At 38.8% G+C, this 23,660-nt stretch overlaps 1 protein-coding gene across 1 annotated transcript; it reads left to right on the forward strand.

Annotated features, from left to right (window-relative positions):
- The first annotated feature begins 20,878 nt into the window (after positions 1-20,878).
- Positions 20,879-23,660, forward strand: LOC132131094 (Krueppel-like factor 2). Its single transcript, XM_059543029.1, has 3 exons — positions 20,879-21,242; positions 21,711-22,617; positions 22,744-23,660. Exons 1-3 carry the CDS (start codon positions 21,171-21,173, stop codon positions 22,917-22,919), a joined length of 1,155 nt encoding a protein of 384 aa, XP_059399012.1. The 5' UTR covers positions 20,879-21,170; the 3' UTR covers positions 22,920-23,660.

The raw sequence follows: 23,660 nt of genomic DNA on the forward strand, positions 1-23,660 counted from the left end.
TCTATGTATATCTTTAAAATAAAAAATACTAGGTTCAGTTGCCATTGTAATGTTTACTACTTTATTTATTATTTCAGTTTGACAGGCTTGTTACGGGCCTAAAAATCCACTAACTTGCGTAATACCTCTAGTGAACAGTGCTACACTACATGCATTTAAGTATGTGTGAAGTACACTTTGTAAGTGGCAGTTCCCCTTAAAAGTGCTGTGAAAGTTGCATTGTTAGCTTTAGTCATTCATTTGTCTGTTTAAAGAACAAGGAAATGCACTGTTTTCACAACGGAGAACTCGGGATACAACGTAGTTTCCTGAATCCTGGACGTCTTGTGCTTGACTCTGGATGACTTTGAAAGAGTTCTCCGATTTGAACTTTAAACAAAACAGTGCAAACCGTGACCCAAGGGGACCACCAGGTGTCTGGTGCGGTCAGACACATATTCCGAAATTCAATCATTTTTGAAGATCCCATTACTCTTGTGGTCAACAACCCGAATCTTCTAAACACTTATTAGTTTCTTGGTAATACGTTGAGAATGTTAAGGAGCCAACTCTACATAAACATCATCAGTGAAAGCATACGATTATAGCCTTGTGTTGTTGACCCTCGACAGGAGACTCTTAGGAAAAATTGGGAGTCAAAAGTTTGGGAATCAAGACTCAACGCTGTAGAAAACAAATAATTCAATCAAACTCTCCACTGTATACAACCACATGCTGTTTAGTCCTTGTAATTCTTTGCTAATGCATTACTAGCTCAAACAGAAAAGACCTTGATGTATCATTAGTGTCATAGCGAGCCACCAGGAAGCCAGTGTAGACACATGAGCATACAGTCAAGGCACCTCATCAGCGTGCGTGTTTACACTCGGACCAAAACATTGGCTCTCACGCAGCTTACAGAGCCATGTGTTCCTGCACAAGGCACGCCGCTATCACCGACTGTGTTTCTGCAGACCTTACAAAGGTCAGCAAAACATGGCCAGATTTGCTATGTCTTGTCCCTCGGCGCCTGGCTATCAACAGGAAACATCTTTCGCAGAACAGGAAGTGCTACTCTCTAATTGGCCCAAAGTGATTCAGTGCGAACTGTTTTTTTCTACCAATGAGGGAGCAGCTATTTTGGGAGAGGCTATATAAGCAGACATGTTGAGCATCAGTGCGCCAGAGCATGGATGAGGTAGTTGGCAGTAGAGGTTTCCTGATGTACAGGGAACTGAGTAATGCAAAGGGATTTTTCGAAGGCTTAGAGAAGACAAAACAGTCATAGAGTCAATGTGTTGCCTAAGACCTCATTGCGTATGACTTACTTGCTAAATCAAGTCTTCTCTCAAGCTTCAAGCAAATGATGAATAGGAAAATTACTTCAATACTGTCTGAAATTTTTTTACAAAAATTTTATCTTTGTGGGAACACCATCAAGTCACTGGGGCAGTAGCTTTAAAACTGCAAGATTTTACTCGATCTACGCCTAAAAGGTGTATATTAGTACATTGGAGGTACATAATAGAAACTAATATGTATTCTAGGTACTAATATACATACTAGGTACTAATAACGATACTAAAATGAATCCCTTCAGGAGTAGAATACAGACATACGGCTACTTTTGAGGGTATTATCCCAGTCAGGTAAAGTTTTTACACATTTTTTGCTTACAGTTAACTCTCGAGATCTCAAGCAAAAGATGTAGAGGATAACTTTTAGTATACCGTTCGAAGAAATATACAACAATTGTACCTGTATGGGAAACACTACTATAACATAGTAGTATAACATAACATTAGCCTACTTCCGCACACTTTGTTGACCAAATTAGAACGTCTTTTCATCAAATGGCACCACAAATGTTTATGTTCGGAAGTAGAGCACGAAGAAGATTTTTGCTTAAACACAACGGTTTTCAACAAAAGAGTGATTATAATTACAACACCAGCAATGAGCTTTGAAATCTGTTCATTAGTAAGCTACTAAGAGTCATGTTTGTGCCTGTAACCCTTTATCAATGCTGGGAAATCCAGTGGTTGTCTTATCAGAGAGCTAAAAACATTTGCTCCAAACAGCATGCCTACAACAACAACTATCAATGTTTCTGTATTCAAAACATGGTTACCGGTGCTCCATGGCAGTATTTGCTAATTCCTATTCAGGCTGTAAATGCAAACACCAACGGTTTTAGTTCAATTAAATTTGTTCAGTACATTTTAGCCTTCTCTATAAACCCTGCAATCTATGAAACCCAACAGTTTTCCTGTTTGGAAAATCACGTGTTTGGTGGGCACACGGCCTGGATATCTTGCCACGAGCTATTATTATTTTGTCACATTGAGAAGTCAGTGTGTTGCAATCATTGTGGTTAGTGATCAGAATGACACATAGCATTTATCATCGTCTACAATGACACCTGTTTTTGAGACTCAACTCTGAAAAGTCACAATGTTGTCTGTGAGCGCTGTGTGAGTAATGGTTACTGGTGAGAGTGACGGTTGGTTTAGCTGTAGTGGAAAAGCAGTGGTGGAAAATAGTCTTTGCCCTTTTACTTTATTGCTGCACACCTGCACCCAGGAATTTTTACTAGCCTGGTTAAGCTTGAACCTAGCTTAGCCTCTCAAGTAGGGTAGCTAGCTTTGTGACACATGGAACTACAATAATCATGATCAAGATCTGATCTTTGGTGCACTTAAATTTCCAGCCAAATCTAAACAAAAAGTAAAGTTTCTTTGATGTGCCCCTTTCTGCTCTTTCAACAGTGTGCGAAAGTGGGCTAGTTGCCAGTCATTGCTGCAAACCAAAGATTAGATATCGATTTTCTAAAGAAAATATCTGTTTTTACCCGTGCAAAAGTTTGGAAGAAGTCGCACATTGCTGTACTGGGTGGTTGCTATGCGGCCGATAAGATGTTGTATTATGATGTTGCTATACAGTTGCTTGCTGTGCCTACCTTCAAAAGAGCCCAGATCGAAGCTTTCCATGAAATTTTGATCTCTAGATATGGTTCAAAACCCACCTTCAATGCAAGTTTATGGTACTTTAGCCAAATTGATCATCTGTCAGACAAAAATTGCAAGTCTGTTTACTTTTAAAACATAATAGCACGGCTCAAAAATACATCAAGACATAATTTGAGTAATAATGTATATCCTTAACACAAAAACTTAATCTTAAACTTAAAAAAAAATCCTTAATAGTGAAAGTGACATGACATTCAGCCAAGTATGGTGACCCATACTCAGAATTCGTGCTCTGTATTTAACCCATCCAAAGTGCACACACACAGCAGTGAACACACACACACGGCGCAGTGGGCAGCCATTTATGCTGCGGCACCCGGGGAGCAGTTGGGGGTTTGGTGCCTTGCTCAGTCGTGATATTGCCGGTCCGAGACTCAAACCCACAACCCTAGGGTTAGGAGTCAAACTCTCTAACCACTAGGCCATGACTTCCCCAAATAGTTTAATAGCTTAAAAAAAATGATATAAAGATGGCAAAATGGCTGCATCATGAGAAAAATGGCTGCTTTACACTTAAATTAAATGATTTATTTAATCACATTATTGTTCACAGGCCTTTCTGAGCATGCAAAGTATCCAGAACGAAACCTTAGACTGTGGCTTTGCGTCAGCTTTTCCATTGCAAAGACAGATCAAAAGGGGTGTTTGAAAAAACAAATAAAGATAATACTGATGTGGGATATGCAGGCAAGAGGCTCGTGGGAACTGGACTCTCTAGTTCACTAACTGTCATCAAAGAAGTTCTTGTGTTTTGATCAGTTTGCAGTCCGGGAGCACACCAGTTTATGGATTTGAAGAGGTAGTTCCTCTCTAGAAATCTGTTTACAGCAGGGCTCAGTTCTTTCCTCCTGTGTCATAGCTGTCCACCTGCTTAAGACTGTGAGGTATGTTCCACCTGTTTTGTTGCTTTTCACAAGGAGGTTTGAGGTTAAAGAGATCAACTTGAGCATTTTATGAGGGCTTTCACACCTGTCTTTTTAGAGGTGTGTGGCATCTGTAGTTTCATCACCATATTTCAGAAGACAACGTATACTACATTCTTTCCATTTACTCATCAATTTATAAGTTTGTTTTTGTCTTCAATTAACAAGTGGTATTTAATAGAATATATAAACTATGAAAAAAAGGAAATTAAATATAACTATTTATTATTTTTATTATTTATTAATGTGTCTTTGCTTTGAAAGTTTGACACATGGCTGCTTAATTTTGAGATTTTATTTTGGACATTGCCTATAAATTAATTAATTTATATACAGCGGAGGTCAAAATTAGAGAATAATCTATAAAAGCTTGATTATTTTTCTGAAATATTGTTAAAACTTAATCGCTCAGAATTTGAAGGAATATTAGCTGTAGATAAACCAGTGGTATACTAAAATGTTTGTCAGAAATAACCAAGGCATTTCAACAAAAACCTTTATTTTGTGATCAGAATTAAAGAACAGTAACCACTGTAGCTTGAAAGATTACAACTTAAATTTGGGAGGGTCATAGCTTTAGTTAGTAGGAAGTGTAGAGGCCCTTGTTTTGGGTGTCGTTTTGCAGTGTGATGGGGACATTGTCTTGCATGAAAATTGCAGGCTGTTTGGGAGATGCGCGCAGCAAAGGAACTGCATGTTGTTGAATGAGGTTCTGATAAACATTTGCTTTCACATTAATGAATTTTAGTAACTTTAAAGCTGCAATATTCTAGAAATTGATCTAGGTAATGGTGAAGGCCATTTGAGTAAAGTGAACTCATTGTCATGTCCAAGAAACCAGTCTGAGATGATTTGAGCTTTGTGATGGTTCATTATCCTGCTGGAAGTAGCCATCAAAAGACGGGAAAACTGTAGTCATAAAGGGATGGACATGGTCAGCAACAATACTCGGGCAGGCTGTGGCATTTAAACGATGCTCAGTTTGTATGAAGGGGCCTAAAGTGTGCCAAGAAAACATCCCCCACCACCATTACACCACCAGCACCAGCCTGAACCGTTGAGACAAGGCAGGACTGATCCATGCTTTCATGTTCCTTGTGCCAAATTCTGACCCTACCATCTGAATGTCGCAGCAGAGACTCATCAGACAAGGCAATGTTTTTCCAATCTTCTATTGTCTAATTTTGGTGAGCCTGTTTGAATTGTAGCTTCCGTTTCCTGTTCTTAGCTGACAGGAGCAGCACCCGGTGTGGTCTTCTGCTGCTGTAGCCCATCTTCTTCAGGGATAGATGTGTTGTGCGTTCAGAGATGGTAGTCTGCATACCTTGGTTGTAACGAGTGGTTATTTGAGTTACTGTTGCCTTTCTATCATCTCTAACCAGTCTGCCCATTGTCCTCTGACCTCTGACATCAACAAGGTATTTTCATCCACACAACTGCCACTCACTGGATATTTTCTCTTTTTCAGACCATTCTCTGTAAACCCTAGAGCTTGTTGTTCGTGAAAATCCCAGTTGATCAGCAGTTTTTTAAATACTCAGACCAGCCCGTCTGACACCAACAACCATTCCACATTCAAAGTCACTTAAATCCCCTTTCTTCCCCATTCAGCAAGTCGTCTTCACCCCATCTAGATGCCTAAATGCATTAAGTTGCTGCCATGTGATTGGCTGATGAGCAATTTGTGTTACCAAGCAATTGAACAGGTGTACCTAAAATATATATTAGACTTTTAACTTGGAAAACCATAAATAAATAAATAAAATTAGCAATTAAATGATTATATATATATATACACACATAAATTAAGAATTACACACAAAATATTTTGAAAAATTTAATTAAATGGAAAAAAAAACATAAAACTGCACTGAAATAACATGTTAAAATGACAGTCATAAAAAATATAATGAACACTGCAATGAATAGGTCGGGGTCACATTAAGTAGCTATGATTTAATTGCGAAGAAAGTGATGAAAATTATTTCCTGGTGGTTTATTGGGGTAGTTGGGTTGGGGGAACGCAGGATTGAACAGAATCAGTGAACAAGGCTTGTAATACTGTCTGAAATCAATATCATATATTTGCATGCTTTAACTTTCCATTAAGCAGGAACCCTCAAAGTTCCTTGGAAGGGGAAGTTTGTCATGCAAAGAATCTTTGTCATCAAAGTTGAATGAAAGGACAAAGGGCTATTTCCCACTTGAGCAATCCTAAATAAACATCTGGTTTAATATCAAACTGCTGCACTCTTGATGGTCACGAATCACAACTTACCCACAGGTTCTCTACTGGTTAAGTTCCACGCCCTAATGCAGGGTAAAGAGTACCGATGTTGACTGTTTCCAGACCGCATTGTACACAGATGCTTTCTTTTTCTTTTGTTTTACAAGGGGATGCCACAAACACTTAGGCCTGAGTTAGCACTTCTGCTAAAACCACAACGGCGCATACAGCCATCACTGACCTGATTCTCTGTAAGCAGTGGCAGGTGTGGGTTACCAAAGTGGTATGTGCAGTGCATTAAACATCTGATAATGGCACAAACACCTTTAACACACTTTCTACTCAATGTGCATCGATTCAAAGCACAGGAATCAAGGTGTTTTTGACTGCTATGCATGCCAAAACACACACAGGCATCTTTAAGCATTTACCAAAAGTGGCTTGTCCAAAACTTCTAAAAGGTGATTAAAACACTTATGTCAGCTCGGAAGAGCATCTTCAAAAAGCTCAAGCTGTGTCTGAAATCAGATACTGTCTTGTAGGTACTACATTTGGATTGAAAACATGCTTTGCATCCATTAAAAAGTATATTCTATATAGTATGACTATGTATCACATCCAACATGTTGTCTCTGTCATGTGCATTGCTTCACTGCCATTCACAACTCTGGCCTCAAGGAATAGTAATGTGTCCATGGAATGTGCAATTCAGAATCTCAGCAGAAGTAGCAGACTCTCACTTTTCACATACAGTTTTTCGAATACTTTGAATTCGGACATAATACTACTTTGATATATTATTTTTCGCAAACTAGGAATTTGATATACTACACTTTTGGCGTACTGTTTTTCGTTTTGCATACTATAAATTAAGACACACTGCTCTTTTGGTTAACTGTTTTTCACATTCTTCAAATTCAGACATACTAATTTTTTTTACATAACAGTTTTTTTGCATACTTTTTTCCGAATACTATGAATTTTGGTCATAATGCTCTTCTGGTAAATTGTTATTACCCTTCTTCGAATCCAAACATACTACTTTTTTGGCGTACTGTTTTTCGCATTCTATGAATCTGGACATACTGCTCTTTTGGGCGGATTGTTTTGACATATTCGGACAAAGCATCTGTTTTTGCTTGACAAAAAAGAAATGCTGTCTCAGTTTGAACAAAGCTCAAAACATAGAGAAAAATATTCTTTTCAAATTCATATGGACTAATGTAGACTTAGCATAATGCTCCTTATAATTTCCAAATCCAAATCCATAAGGTTATTCATAGTAGCATAACAGAAACTGAAACATCGAAACAGAGAGTGTCTGCCCGAGGACGCAATGGGAGATGGACACCAACCAGAAGAAGATAAAGTGCTGGAATCTGCATGATGTAACACTGAGGCATGAGGAGAGGGGGCCCAGATGCTTTTGCAAGGCGCCTGATTTTCGTGTTTGCAAGGAAACCATGGAAACAGAGGGGGAAACCCACCCAGCTGTAGGGCCGAGTTGGGCTCCGAGCCCCAGACTCGACCGAGCACCGGTGCACCAATCACAAGCTTTCCCCCTGCTAGCCAAGGCTGGGTTTCATCACCGAAGAGTCCAGGCCTTAATGCACAGCAGATGTGGGGCCAACAGGAGTTGGCAGCTCTTTGACAGCACTGGATGGAGCAATCCCCCTCCTCCCCCCACTTCTTCATCTTCCACTTAGGAGAATACTGTGTGCGGGCTAACATTTGAATCCTCTCAGCATTCTTGGGAACTCGTGATGCGCTCTGTTAAAAGAAAACATTCAAGAAAGATTCAACATTCAGTGCACGACATGCCGTTTTATCAAACTCCTGGCAAGCGCTTGCGAACACTCCCGCTCAGATGCATACTTCTGCTATCAGTCGTGTAGTTCCAATGCATGAATATTTAATATAATAATATTTAATATGACATGGAGGTACAGATATACAGCACAAGACTCAAGTTGCTAATGCTGCCCCAACCAAATTAGAACTTGCTTATCACCATCATCAAATTTAGTCCGAGGTCAAAAACCATCCCATCTTCGCATATGGACTGTCTCAAGACAAACGATTCTACCAGGACTGCCAAATCAGTCAGAGTTAGTACCAGCTCGTGGTAGACTCTTATTGAAAAACCTCCAGCTGTTACTCATAATAATCCATGCTTGTGCAAAAGTAATATAGTTTCTAAACACGCATGTGTAACTGAACCATGAGGATATTCCCATAGATTCAGCTTAGTTGAATAAGTAATTATTACCACCAAATGCAACTGCATACATAAAGATTCTTTCTAAATACTTTTCCAAAAAGACGTCCCCTGTTTGGAAGCTTGTTTGAATGTGAGTGAATTACATCAAACCTTAGCATTTTCCACTTTTTGAGAATTAATCTAGCTGAAATCACACTATTTCTGTTACTTATTTTTGCTATGTCAGTATAAAATGCTAACTATGGCATCTACCAGTAAACAAACTCATTGTCCAGCCAAGTTGGCTGGCTGCTTAGCCGGCAGATGCCATTACTATAGCATTTCATGCTATTTTTATAATTATACCAGCTGATCATATATTTATTGCAATTTCTTCATTTTTATGCAAATCCGATTACACCATATGGCCATCATTTTGGTTAATATCAGAAGAGCTTTTTGGAAGTTTATGTAGTTGACAATTATTTTGTGTCTTTTAATACTTTCATTTCCAGTCTGGTGAAATGCTGTCAATGCAAAAACAACTGAAAAGTGAAAATAGAATTAAATAAAGCACTTTCAATATAAGAGAACATTTATAGAGAGATATTTTTGTAAACAAAATGTGAATATTTCATAATAGGGTATGCTCTTCCGGTGAATATTTTTATAATTTTTCCATCTGCTTAGCAGCCATCAAACTGTGTACTTCTGATAGGTCCCACTCTAGCTGAGCGACTGAATGTGAGATGAATGTGCATGTATTTTACCCGCATTTTAGATGTCCATAAAATGTCAGGATGGTCAAACAAACAGAGAAACACTGAAACTGCCACAGGGTTTACACTCTTCCGAGAAATCAACCTACTCTTAGCACATTATCATATGAACTATGGCATTAAACTCTGTGAGATCACCTCCTACAGATACAAATGCGTGCACTTTGCTGTCATATTTTCAAATGTCTCAGCTCAGGTCTCTGTGGTCAGAGAACACAACATAATTGAGGGTCTACACTGCATGAACTTCTACTGGACAGGAACATCACCGAAAACAGCAGGTGCTGCTGACTGAATGAAGCCACTAATCTGCATTTTGCAATTGTCTTGTTTCATTTCTCGAACTCTCATATTGACTCATTGAAAAGGCCTGTTTCTTGTGTAATTTCTCAACACTGGTCTCAGACTGGCCCTGAATGTGTGTGTACAGTGCGTACAAAAACTTGGCAGTTTATGATGTTTATCAATCCTGAGGAAAATGACTGCTGAGGATTGCTATGCTGATGCAACGGAGTGCGATGTAGTAGAAATGTGTGACATGTGGTGAAGCAAAAGGGAAAATGGAGGTTAAGTTTTTAGAGAATTGGGTTTTAGACAGAGCAGCCTTGAGAAAAGCTTGTTTTTCTGCATGACTGTGGATTGAGATCTCACCACAGAAGAGATTCGGAGCGTCACCGCGCTTCCAGAGAGACACCAACATCTGTCAGGCCCACTTCCTTCCAAAATTATGTCCATCCACGCAGACACGAGCCACCAAAACAAACACTCTAAAGAAAACAAAAGAGATGGTGTTTCATTTCCTCCAATAATGTAAGCAGATGAACACTGATGAACATTCAACATCTCATATTGCTGCTTAGATATCAAAGCTGAAGGAACAAAAGGCATAAAATCACATTAAAACAACAGCTTTCATCTTCAGGCTATCCACAAAATGCCTTTGCCTTCAAGCGAAGTCATGTTTTCCCCTTTACCAGTGGAAAGAGTTTTTCTTTATGGATGTTACACTTGAGCCTGGATTAAAAGAACAATACCTGGACTACTAATTACTGACCCAAAAGTGAACTGAGTGAAACCAGATTCCAATGCATTCACACTGTACCTGGACCTCCCTTTTCTTTTCTTTTTTTTTGGATAATATTAATATTAATAATAAGATTAAAAAAAAGAAAAATACAATAAAAAAACACCAATAAAAAATAAGATTAAACTAAAAATTATTTAAAACTTTAAGATAACAAGGTGAATAAAAGGGGAGAAATACAAAAAAAAAAGCTTTGAGACCACTGAAACAAAGCATGTAAGCACCTTTTGCCATTTAAAATTTAATTTAGACTAATTGTGCAGCCATTACATGAGAATGAGTGTTTTGTTTTTTTAACAAATATGTTCTAGCTAAGTCAGAGGCCTTACTGACAGGAATGGGTGTTTCCGTACGTACGTTAGCACTGCTGTTGGTTACAATCTGGTTGGTTAAAAGGGTGTGAGAGACATTCAGAAGAAGAACGGACTTTAGATTTCTGCAGACGCAAAGTAAAAGGGAAGTGGTTACAGTTCAGAAGGAAAACATACATACACACCTGCTTTCACTTACATTTTGAAGGAAAACAAAGTCTTATCATTGGTTGAATTCTGAAGCATGACAACAGAGTCATCAGATTTTGCTAAATCTCAAGCCAGAACCAATATAAACACACACACACATAAAAAAAGCTGAATAAAAACAGGAAACACTCAACGTCTAGTATTAATCGAAATACTAACCTGCCAAAATTGTAACTGTTGTGCACACAATTTAATGAAGACAAAAAAAGTGCACTTTGCTTGAAGATGAATTTGTTTGTGTTGTATTCTTTTAAATATATTTTAGTATAGAACACTTTACATTAAAGAGAGATATAAAAAAATGGACAGATCAGATAATAAACATTTGGAAAATGAAGGTAGTCCACCTCGTTGGACCTCATCAAATCCAAATCAGGATGATTCAGTTTTATGACCACAGTGTTTCTGTGAATGTTTAATCTGAGATAAGTCGACCACAGTGACCATAGAGGAATTCAATTTGGCTTGAGGTCAACTTATGAATACATGCATAAGTTAGTTCAGCTGAAACATATTCCAACAAACTCCACTGTAATCTCACTGCACTGACACAAGGTTAAAAAACACACGTTTTCTTGACACAACACAACCAACATCAGTCTTTAAACATCTGTTGTTGCCAAGCAACAAGTTAGTAAAGCTAAAAACACTCTGCTCACAGGGGCAACTTATGATTACATCGTGCAGGCACTTCGATGCTGACATAATTATGAAGCAAATGAAAGACATTAGCTCTGCCCCTGATGTAAGAGAAAAACATATTATCCCACACAAACAGTTCCAAACATTTTGAATGTGTTACACCAACTTTAGCATAAGCAGAACCACCTGGTTAGAGTTAAAAGAGCAGATTTTAAGCACAAGGTTTAAAAACACTTTGAAAAATAAGTTCCAAAAAGGGTTTTTACATTGATGATTCACCATAGAATAATCATTCTTGGTTCTTTAAACATCCTTTTGTTGAAAAGTTCTTAAAGGAATGATTGTTTGTCAGTGTTAAGAACACTTTAAAAGTCTAAACAAACTCTTATTAAGTGGAATTTCACAGCAATTCCATAGAAGAAACATTTGTTGGTTCCCCAAATGATCTTTCAAATGAACAGTTCGTAAAAGTGTGTTGTAGACCATTTTAATAATCTGAAGAACATTTCCATTTTAAAAAAGCTTTTTGTCTAATGGGAAGGTTTTACATGTGTTAAAAGTTCCTCATGGAAGAGTCACTGCCAATAAATAACATTTGTGTGCCAATGCAATAGAAGACCCATGTTGGGTTCCTCAAAGAACATTTCAGTGAGGAGTTCTTAATAGAACCATGTTTTCTTTGTTTGAAGAACAATTGAATAAGCTAAAGAAAAAAAATTTCACTATAGAGTAATCTTTTTGTAATGGAAAAGTTCCATGAATGTTAAAGGTTCTTCATGGAACGATCAATGGCAATGAAGAAGCTTTATTTTAAGAGTGTATTCAGCAAACACAGGTGACAAATATCAAGCTCGCATTTTCTACCTAACAGTTAAAAGGAAGTGATTACCGCTACTGAAAGTCACCACGTTTCCGAGGGAGTGAAAAAGTGGCACATCTGTATACGGTTCATTAGTGCAATGAGCAATTTCAGGCACATTCTGTTGAAGAACCAGCCTTTTGTGTGATATTATGAGTCATTTTGTCACATATTCAGTTGCTTGAACGCCTTTGAATTTTCACAGATTTTCTCTTCGCTTCTGATCGTCTGCAGAGGATCCCAAAGAATACACTTTGTGTTCTGTTTGATGTCTCATCATGCAGACGCTTAATTACAGCATAATCACAGATCAGGGGACAGCCGGCTCAGAGCAGGAAGGCACTGTCAAACCCCAGATAAGTGGGACCTGCGTATTCAAAGCCCAAACCTCATGAGAGAGGCCACACTAGCGGTTTGAGACCATTATATCGAGACGTTGATCTGAGCGGTAATAAGTGGCTGCAAGTGCCTTGAGGTCCTTCTGTTGTTGCAGCACCGACCGACCCCCCATCTAGCTGACATGTAATTACTGCTCTAATAAAACAGCCATTGGGTTTAAAGACACATGGCTGCCTGGTGGTTGTACGTGGAACACCCATCTAGACCCTCCGCCGCTTTAGCCTTCACATTAACTTGTAGGTCATTAGTGGTATTGCTGAACAAATGGCTGCATACAGTTGTGACACACCGGCACTGTAAAAAAAAAAAAAAAATACAAATGAGTGCTTGTGGTTGGCATAGCTTTTGTAGTTGAATTCATATTTTCTTTTTTTTATGTTGTAACTGACCTTGAAATGTCCACTTGCAATGGCTTAAAATCTGCTAACATTACTATAGTTGACTATTTAGAAGTCTAAAAAGATATCTTAAAGGGGTCATATGATGCGATTTCAAATTTTCCTTTCTCTTTGGAGTGTTACAAGCTGTTTGTGACAGATAAGATCCCTAAAGTTGCAAAGAATAAAGTCTCAAACCCAAAGAGATATTCTTTATAAGAGTTAACCCTAAAACGACTCGTTCTAACACGCCCCCACATGTCTACATCACGATGTGGGAAGACTTGCATAATGCCGCCCAAATGTTCACGCAAAGACAGAAGGCATAACTTTGATTTTTGCTTAATTAAATAATGTTAATACAGGGGACTGAATAACCAACACATTTTTTTTTCAATGAAGGCCTATTGCTATAAAAAAAAAGTTAATTCAAAAGCAAATCCACAATATGATTTTTAACCGCAGCACTCTGGGTTAATTTCAATGTTGATTCAGCTTGTAGGTTGCACCTGATATCATCTTGATCTACTTAAGATTTATTATTGTAAATATTACAGGCAGCATCATTACACACTATGCAACCCTTGCAGCAAACCACCTTGCTCATCAGATAAACAGACAGAATTCAAAGAATACAAACGCACATCAGGCCTTTATGCAAACCACAGCGGAAGTGTTTATTGTTCTCCTCTGTGTTATTTATCATTCTTTTTATTGTCTTCACATTCAAAGTACAATCTTGGAGGTTGGCGATCTTAGGAGCGACGTATTTTGCAACAGACCCTTCAAGGAGAAACCCAACAACTAACCAGATGAGTTCACTGACACAACAGGGAGTCAAAAAGCATGATCATGTTTCCATTGTCTTACGGAGGTGACAACTATTGGCATTAGCATCTGTGCAGCTTTGGGTGTGGGGTGCATGGTTGCTACGAGAGCTGCCCTGCAGTGAAACTGAGGTGCGGTTTAACAGACCACACATCCTGCATATGCATATGCTGAAAACCCTCGCTCACACACTCAATGCAGCGAGCGCACCAGGCTGAAGTGTGAACCAATAGTACAGGGAGGCCTAGTCTATCTGATCAAGCATTGTGCAAAACCACAAATGGCATACCTGGCTCACACTAAAAATGAAAAACACAGCTTTACAAGAGCTCGATCTGTTTACTACAACATGTCTGCACATTGACCTAATCAAACGTTCACTTGAACTTCACTTTGGGGCTTATCCAACCGGTTCCAAACACACGAGTCAAAACAACTGAAAAAGTGTTTTTTTAACCACTATCTGATGTGATGAGGTATGATACACCTCTTTTTCTTTCTTTTTTCATGATTTGCTTTCCTTTTAAAGCATGTGCATGTAGAAAGTTTAAGTTAAAGCTTATACTCGTATGAATAAAAGGGCATCTTGTACAAAGCTTATGATGGATAAAAATGCACAAGATCCATTTTGAGGGTGTGGAATCAAGAGGGAATTCTGTTGGACCAATTTTTCTCAAAGCCAGAATTGGTCAGTGCTGCAAAAACTTTTGGTCATCAGATTGACGATGTCACTTTCATAAAGAATTTTGGCATTCCTCTAGTTCCCTACTATTCTCACACTGTAAATATGTTCCTGTCTTCACGAAAAATACTTAAAATGAGAAAAACTTACTTGAGAAGCAACACTGCATAACATATTAAGACTTGTTTTGATAGATTGCAGAAATTTATTTACCTTGTTTTGAGAATTTTTACTGAAAAATATTCTGCGTGAACTTTTGGTTGTCAGATTGAGTCATTCCTCTGCATCCTTGAAACATGCCATCCCCACACTGCAAAAAAAGTTTTTTTCTAGTGTTATTTTTCAAAAAAATTACAAGATGTAATTTTTCTTTTACTTGCACTCTACAAGAAATGACTTTTTTTTTAAGAATGCATAGTGAAGTTAATCTGCAATGCGAGACACACTGGAACTGGGGGGAGGGAGAGTAAATGTCTAGAAACCTTTTTTTTTTTAATGGAACTTCTTTTAACTTGGGTACTGCATTTTTAGAATACACATTAGTACATGCCCATTAGGCATTGAATCGGCCAAAAAAAGTTGGTCAATGAAGAAAATATTTAAAAGCACAAGCCTGGCATGTTGTCTTTCAAAAATAGCATGCCTCAACAATAATCCTGGAAACCCATCGGGAATGGCCTGGGAGAAAAACCACAGAACTTGCCATTCCCAAGCGCACGAAGAGTTTATGTTGCCTGAGAGCCATAATTCACGTTAGGCGAATGTGTGTCACTAAATTCTGATGGGAGGGAAAAACATACCACACTGCATTCCTCAATAATAATGTGCCTTCATAGAGTACAGTACACATTGAAAACTAGGCAAGATGACAAACATGCATAGTGGAACACACTGTACGCAACACCTTAATTAAACTTAATAAATGGTTTGCAAGGTGGCAACGGAACAAAAACAGCCTGGTGTTTGGGTACACAGTGCGCACATATTCAATTTGTATCGCGATAAACCTTCATCACGAAAATATTGGTGATTTTTCGGATCTCCTGAAGAACCAGTAACCTTGAAAGTCATGTAGCTCAGGACTGTCTGGCAAATTTGTGGTTTGGGCCATCCATTTTTAGGTGTATACATGACATTAAAAGCAAAACATAGACAAAAAGAGTTCAAAGTTGGAATAGAAAGGGACCTGTGTGTAAACGCAGGCTGGTGTATTTACGCAGCTGGCAAGATTTAAGGAAACGCGGACACGTTTGTGGTCAGGCTGGCGAATAAAAACTAGCCCGGTTTTAGAAACTCAACTCACCATTGTAACTCACTCGCTCTCTTTGTCCATAACTCCTACTCCTGCATAAAAAGGAACTGTATTTTGGCAGCCAATAATGGCAATTCCTGTGGCTTTAAGACTTATAACATTGAAACAGCGAGATGTTGAAACTACACGAATGCTGCCAGGTTCAGCTGCAAAACATTTCAGCCCAAGCTTATAATTTCCCAATCCACTGTCTCTGGATATCACTCACAACACAATTCCGTAACGTTCTCATGGTATCACTTTGACCAGGAGGAAAAGAAAAGTTGTTTTGAGATTGATTGAAATTACACACGAGTTCAATTTATGTTTTGGTCAAGCTACAGCTGTGACCAGTCTAAAGTATGAGACTGGATGTAGTCCGTTTTCTCCAAGGGCCACAGAATCAACACCATATGAACCCCTGTAAACATTTCGAGGCCATAAAGTAACAAAAATTAGGAACACGCTATCCAGAAGCCACTGATAAGTTTGTCGCAGCCAAAATGGGCTGCTTAAAATGCCGTCTGGACATTATGAGAAAAAAAAAAAAAGATTTTCCTGATTTATTGTTGTAAATATCCTCTCAGCAAACATATTTCACAGCCAATGCCACAAATTGTTCTCAAAATGCACGACCTGCATGATGTCAAGTGTTAACAGGCTATAAATTGGCCGCCTCCCAGGAGAATTACCAAACCAATTAAATCCACATGAACTGAGGGAAAAAAGCAGAATTGGAAAAACTCCTCCAAAGAATACGATCTTTCTTGCGCCGTCAACTCCTCCATCTTCGAGGGGGCTACAGCGAGATGTTTATGAAACGCGTTGTTGATGCTGACCTGAGAATGTGCAGACATGCATTACAGAGTGTCGTCAATAAACGAAGTGATTTTAAAAGTATTTTAGCCTCATTGTACACCAGGGTGGTACTTATGAAAGACAATATGAATTTGTTCGCAACCCATTTTATTTCCATATCTTTGTGTATTTACAAAAAGTATAGCAGGACTTAACTTTAACCATCAGAATGTGATTGGATGGTGAAAAGTGGGCATTACATAATAGAACAGAGTCAGATACAAAGACATTATTATAAATTTGGTTACATTATTATAAATTTGGTTAAACATACAATACAGCTACATTGACAGCAATATGTTTAAAATGTAAAAATGTAAAATCTTCTCCTTTATAGTATAAACATACTTGTATAGTGGTTAGAGAGTATGACTCCTAACCCTAGGGTTGTGGGTTGCCCAATGGCTGCCCACTGCTCTGGGTGTGTGTGTTCACGGTGTGTGTGCACTTTGGATGGGTTAAATGCAGAGCACGAATTCTGAGTATGGGTCACCATACTTGGCTGTATGTCACGTTACTTTACTTTTGTTTATTATTTTTTTTATTTTACTACATATACTATGTCTGTTGACTTTTTTCCAAGGTATTTTATAAATATGTGTGATTGGCATTTGAAGTTGAATGTGTGTGTGTGTGTGTGTGTGTAATACACATATATAAAATAAATGAAATTATAGTCTTATAGTATAGCATTATAGAAAATTACGGTATAGTAGGGGTATTTACTTATAGGCTTTTGGCGGTACATGACACAAAAACATTGGGAAACACTGTTTAAGGACAAATAAACACTGTTAGAGGAAGCATTAAACACAAATGTTTTCAATTTGAGTTCATTACTTATCTTAAAGGCTCAAAAAAAAAACATGAGCTTCATGTCAAACTCCCTTTCAGACAATCACCTGCTCCACTGAAATCTAATCATACAAAAATGTGCCATGATTTGAACTCTTTTCCCTTTTGAGTCAGTGCCTGGTCATCACAGTGCTATCCTTCCCTGATTGGCTCTGAACGGCCGGCGTGCAGCCAGGAAGCCGAGCCAGGCTTGCTTCCTGAGCGTCCGAGAGAGGAAGCCCTGTGATAGGGGAGAGGGAGTGGGGTTAAAAATAGTCACGTATATAAAGGCCTGCTCAGAATCCCATTCTGTCTCAAACTCTCACTCGCGCACTTTCTGGCAGGACTCTCGGTTTCCTTCTCTCTCGAAAGCAGGGCCCAGGGCAGCCGCAACACCGTCCTGCTGTGAAGAAAGAGCAGGTGTTTCCCAGGGTTTGACTCAAGCAGCAAAATATGCATTACACTGGATAACCAAAGCAAGAAAAAAATAACTTTTTTCCAAATAAATGCTCGATGCCGAGCGGGTTACTTGAGCTCAGTTCACACACAAAGCATAATACCTTTTCCAAAACGACAAAAGGAAAGTGAATGGACTTGTTCAACTCTTACAAGGCCAAGAACTCGTTGCACCATGAAGTAACTCCAGGGCACAGCTTTCATTATCCATTGGCAACCGCGTGACACGTTTATAAACTGTTAATCAGCAAAGATACCAACACAGATAGGTGGAATACAACACAAAACACAGATAAGAAGCAGTAATCAAGAGGTTCTTTTCAGAACTCCTCACTGCTTACTGACCGTCTTCATGAAGAACCTTTATCATGCACTGAACCTTTCAATTTCAGAGGTTCTTTAAAGTTGAAAAAAAATTCTTCCCATTCTTAATGGGTCTTTAAAATGGTTATGTTTAGAACTGCTGCCTGAAATGTTCTTTTAGGAAAACAAAATGTTTTTTCTATGGTGTCGCTGCGAAACCCTCCAAAAAAAAAAAGAGGTATTACATTTTTTTGTGTCTGAACAGTTAGAGAACCATAAATAAATTCTATAAACTCCTAAAAATAAGGTTCTTATTGGCATCAATGCCTCCAAGAGGAACATTTGACATCCATAGAACCTTTCCAAAGTGCAAAAGGTTTTTTATAGTAGACAAAGGTTCTTCAGATTATTATAATGTTCTTCGCACTAAGAATAAATGGTTCATTTAAGAGCTGTTTACTTAAAGGTTCTTGGTAGAAACCAAAATGGTTCTTCTATAGGGTGGCCACATGAGCCGTTCATACAGGACACGTCCCGGCCAGGATTTTAATATTACTTAAAATATCCAGGTTGTGTGACAGACAGCTCCCAATGCTTTCGATTCGTTCTCGCGAACCTAATTTAGTGTCTTTTTTTGATCAGTGTGCAGCAACGATTCAAGACAAACAACCGAACAAACACGTGCTTTGCATTGCTTTGATCGTTCCCTGTAGTTCTCACCTTATCACGCACAGCACCACAAATAGTCAATTATGAACAATACCTGCATGTTACTGGTCAAACTGCTTTGGATGTTTTAGGCAATATTAAAATCCTTGCCGGGACGTGTCCCATATGAACGGCGCATATGGCCACCCTATTCTTCTATAGCATCACTGCAAACCCCCATTTTTATTTTTAAGAGTGTATTTAGTCATGCAGTGGAACAGCACAGAATATAGGCTTGTATACCTGTAAAGGTGGAATGTGAGGGTGTGTCGGAAACCTCCAAAAAAGCATGATCAGAACACAATTAGAGACCGAAATATTAATGTATTATCCATGGAGCCCTCAGGGGAGAACTAGATGTACAGTACAATAAACCTACACCCTTTTCTATCATTCTTAGGACCTCGTCAACATTCTCTGTGACCAAATAGCATATTGTAAACCTAAATTGAACTAATGAATCATATAATTTGGTTCCTGGAAATCTGCAAAGGAATGGATCAAAGAGTAAACATAGTCACAACACATGTTGGTTTGTTCAAGGAATGGCATTCCTTTCTGAACATTTTGAACGTACCTGACTGACACCTCATCTGAACTCTCATGCAGTACATTCTTACCATTTGCGTGCTATTTTTGATATTCAAAAATAGAGAAGTGATGTCATTTCACACAAACTGCCATTTTATGTTTTCCTTTGCACTGGATTGTGGGTAACCGGACCTTGCAATTTTCTGCAAGCTAAAAATAGCTATTCGCAGACTAATACAGGTAATTTTGCCACAATTTTTTTTGGGAGGGGGGGCCGCATGCTTAGCTCTATTTGCAAATGAACGGGGTTTTAAGAGCTTAATGGCATGTGTTTTGTTAAGCGCTTCATAGTACAGATACATTTGGAGCCTGCAGGGGTGTTAAATAGCACCAGGAGTTGTGTTTTTGTTAATGTTTCGGTCTGATGACATGCAAATCTGATAATGTTGTGGCTTTGGCTGCAGGTGCAACATAACATCTTAATCGCTTACGTCACAACTTAAAAAAATAAAAATAAAAAAATACAGTATTATATACAGTGCAAATCCAGTATCAAAGTTAACTTTTGCTGTCTATAACTGGTCCTCTCTCACATTTGCTAACAAAATGCAGTGTAAAGGGTCTAAATGCTGATGTTTTTTTGACACAAAGCTGTAAACTATAAATTAAAAGGCAGGCTATGTCAACTTCGTGTTATCACTTTGCATGCCTAGTGTAAAAACAGCCACGTGACCAGAGTTGTTTAATTCCAGTTTGCCCTTCTGAAAGACATTTGTGTCAAATCTCCATAAACCATCTACCATATTTGGTATGTGTAATATTTAAAGGTTCTATTATTAATATTTATTTGCTTCTTATGAATCAATACCACATGTAAACGTGTCAATGGTCACATTTGTAAGCAGTTGAAAACAAAGCTCCCCATTTTGAATAAGTAACTGATTGATTTCCAATCAATGCTCACTTATCTGGAAAAGAAATTGGCATTAAATTGGTCAATTTAAGTATTTAGTCTACCAAATGCATAAACTATGTTATCTGCTCTTTAGCCAGCACATTTTACATTATTAAAACGCAATAATCCCCTTTGTTATACGCGTTTCAACGGCACAAAGTGGTGCGCGCAATTGGTATCTACATTTTTTTTTAATCAACGTGTTAATGGTGTGTATTTTTCTCCCACTCTGCTCTTTTTTTGTCCTCAAAAGCAGGAGAGAGAGAGAGAGAGAGAGAGAGAGAGAGAGAGAGAGAGAGAGAGAGAGAGAGAGAGAGAGAGGAGGGATCTCTCGCATCGTGTTGTACTCGTTTAACTCGTTTTTACCGAGGGGGCGTGGAGGACTCCGGTGATTTAAAGAAGAGCCCGTGCGCTCTCGCCATCCAAGACGAAAGGCGCACATGCCGGAGAGCAGCAGCTATATACTGGGGCTAAAATTAGGGACGGGTAGTGCGTATTTCCTCCGCTTCTTACAATTGGTCCAGCTTCTACTGCCGTGATATTTATACGATAAGGTTTTCCACAGCACTCATACTTGCTGCATGAGTGTGAAACACAGAGTGTAAAAGCAGAAACGAGTTGTAGTGCACTACAACCAAAGTTTATTGGAGGGATTGCAACTGGTCCTTGATCTTGAAGGTTTTTATTTTACTGGGACAACTGGAAATGGCTTTGAGTGGAACAATTTTACCGTCTATTTCCACATTTTCGACACAGAAGGAAAAATGCTGGGAAAACGTGAGTATTTAGTTTTTATTTCACATTATTAGTATGATTATGTAGTTATTTACTTTTACAAGTATATGTAATGTTTGAATTACACGTATATATATATATATATATATATATATATATATATATATATATATATATATACACACACACACATTTAAACATTGTTTTTAAACCATTTCACAAACTTCAAAAGTTATATTGCAAGTTGGTGCGCTAAATGTAAATTGATCGCGTTCTCCCGAAGACGTAACCATAACCGATTATCGCTCACAGTACATCGAGAAAATATAATTATTGTCATGAGTTATGTTTAATTTAGATTTACACATCAAAATATATAAGAAAAGCATGCCTTTGAGATGGTTAACAGGTTACTGGGGTTACTTGGGTCCCACGAGATGAACTTCAACCGCATTGAAAATGTATTAAACAATAAAAGTAAGTCTTATCAATCTGTCGGTTTCATTGCAGAGGTGGAAGGATGAACTGGACAGGTCCATGCATCTCAGCTGCACAACTGACTTATCAAACATGGACTACCTCAGAGCAACAGATGACGAAGATCTCGATAAATATCTGGATCTGGAGTTTATTCTGGCCAACACTGTGAGTTCTGAGAATCTCGGGCTCGCTATGGGAGGCGACTACAGAATGCAAGAATCCAGAAACATGTACAGTCCAGGAGTGGCCCCCACCACGTACCCAGTGCCTGAGATCAACCCGTCACCTCCACCGTATACTACCAGCCTCATGGCAGAGCTTCTGCAGTCTGATGTAGATACCTACTGCCAACTGTCTCTGCCCAACAACATCCAGGGAAGATTCCTGGTCAGGTCTGCCTTCCACAATCAGGACATTTCAGAGTGTATCAAAGTGGAGCCCTGCATGGACAGTTATGAACCTGTAAGAGGAATGGTTCCCAAAATCAAACAGGAGGGCAACGGTGCATGCATGAGGTCATACGAGCAGCCAAGACTGGCCAACTCGCCGCAAGGAGCAGGCAGCATGACTCCACCGCAGAGCCCCGCGGAGCTCCTCAACACAGACTGTCAGTCACAGATGTGCCATGCGATGACGTTCACACAGGGTTACCAAGGCAACACAGGGTTTCCCCATGCTGCACCTCCACAGATGCAACTGCCATACCCAAATACGCATCACTTCAGCGTGTGCGATGACACACTCGGGATGCCCAGCACCAACCCAAGAGTACTTCTCACACCACCCTCATCTCCTCTGGAGATGGACACCAAACCAAAGAGGGGACGTCGCACTTGGCCGAGGAAACGGACGGCGACTCACACTTGCACTTTTTCTGGATGCGGCAAAACCTACACCAAAAGTTCTCACTTGAAGGCGCATCACAGAACGCATACAGGTAAATAAACATCTATGCAACTGCAGCAACATCTGCTTTTTTGCAATTTAAATGTGTTGACATCACAACAGATGGCTGAAAATTGATATATGTTAACATATCTTGTCTTTTCTTGTCTTTGTTTAGGTGAGAAGCCTTACCATTGCAGTTGGGAAGGTTGCGGCTGGAAGTTTGCCCGTTCTGATGAACTGACCCGTCACTTCCGCAAGCACACCGGACACCGACCCTTCCAGTGCCACCTGTGCGAGCGAGCCTTCTCCCGGTCCGACCATCTCGCCCTCCACATGAAACGCCATATGTAGGAACGGACTATAAATATTAGGACTAAACGCACTGAACAATGAACATCACAGATGTTCAAAGCAAGCATTTTGTCTGTACCCCCTATTTAAAGTATGACAGTCAACATGATAAAGAGGAAACATGAACTGACTTGACTTTTGCATTGTAGCTGGTTCTACACTTCATTTCTTTACAGATTTTTTTTAAAGAAACAAAATATATTTTCCAAAGAGCTTTACAAGTGCCAAAAAGTACCAAAAACTCAATGCTAGGCAGGACCTAAACCTCAAGACGGAACTGGAATCAGACAGTAAAATGTGTTTAAGTTAACATGATGTGCTATGGACATCGCAACAGTGCCTTTTAATACATGTATGCATCACATGAGTGCCATAAATACCCTTGGCATTTTTTTTAAATGTATGCTATTGTTTCAAGAAACTAAATAAGCTTTATAAGACAATGTTTTTCTCTTTCAAAACTGCCTTAAAAAATGAACAAAAGGGCGTTAACTGAATGTTTGAAGTAATTTGTGCATTTATCAACATAAACATTTAAAAATCAGGGTCTTAAGGTTTTGTTTCGTTTCTTTTTTTTCCTAACGTATTTGTATGTTGTTAACGTGAATTGCAGACTGTCCCATGTTCGGATGACATGATAAGGGCTATGTGAGTTGTTCTGGACCAAACATTTTATGTACATAATTTATACTCTGTAAATATTGTACTTAATGTACATATTAAACTTAATTGAGATATAAA

Source organism: Carassius carassius, chromosome 48 (assembly GCF_963082965.1).
Source record: "Carassius carassius chromosome 48, fCarCar2.1, whole genome shotgun sequence".
Classification (NCBI taxonomy): Eukaryota; Metazoa; Chordata; class Actinopteri; order Cypriniformes; family Cyprinidae; genus Carassius; species Carassius carassius.

What these genes read in the sequence shown, in the direction of transcription:
- LOC132131094 (XM_059543029.1), top strand. Translation starts at nt 21,171, where the DNA reads ATGGCTTTGAGTGGAACAATTTTACCGTCTATTTCCACATTTTCGACA. An exon ending in AGGAAAAATGCTGGGAAAAC is followed by an intron (nt 21,243 to 21,710) that starts GTGAGTATTTAG and finishes GTTTCATTGCAG; the next exon opens with AGGTGGAAGGATGAACTGGA. An exon ending in GCATCACAGAACGCATACAG is followed by an intron (nt 22,618 to 22,743) that starts GTAAATAAACAT and finishes GTCTTTGTTTAG; the next exon opens with GTGAGAAGCCTTACCATTGC.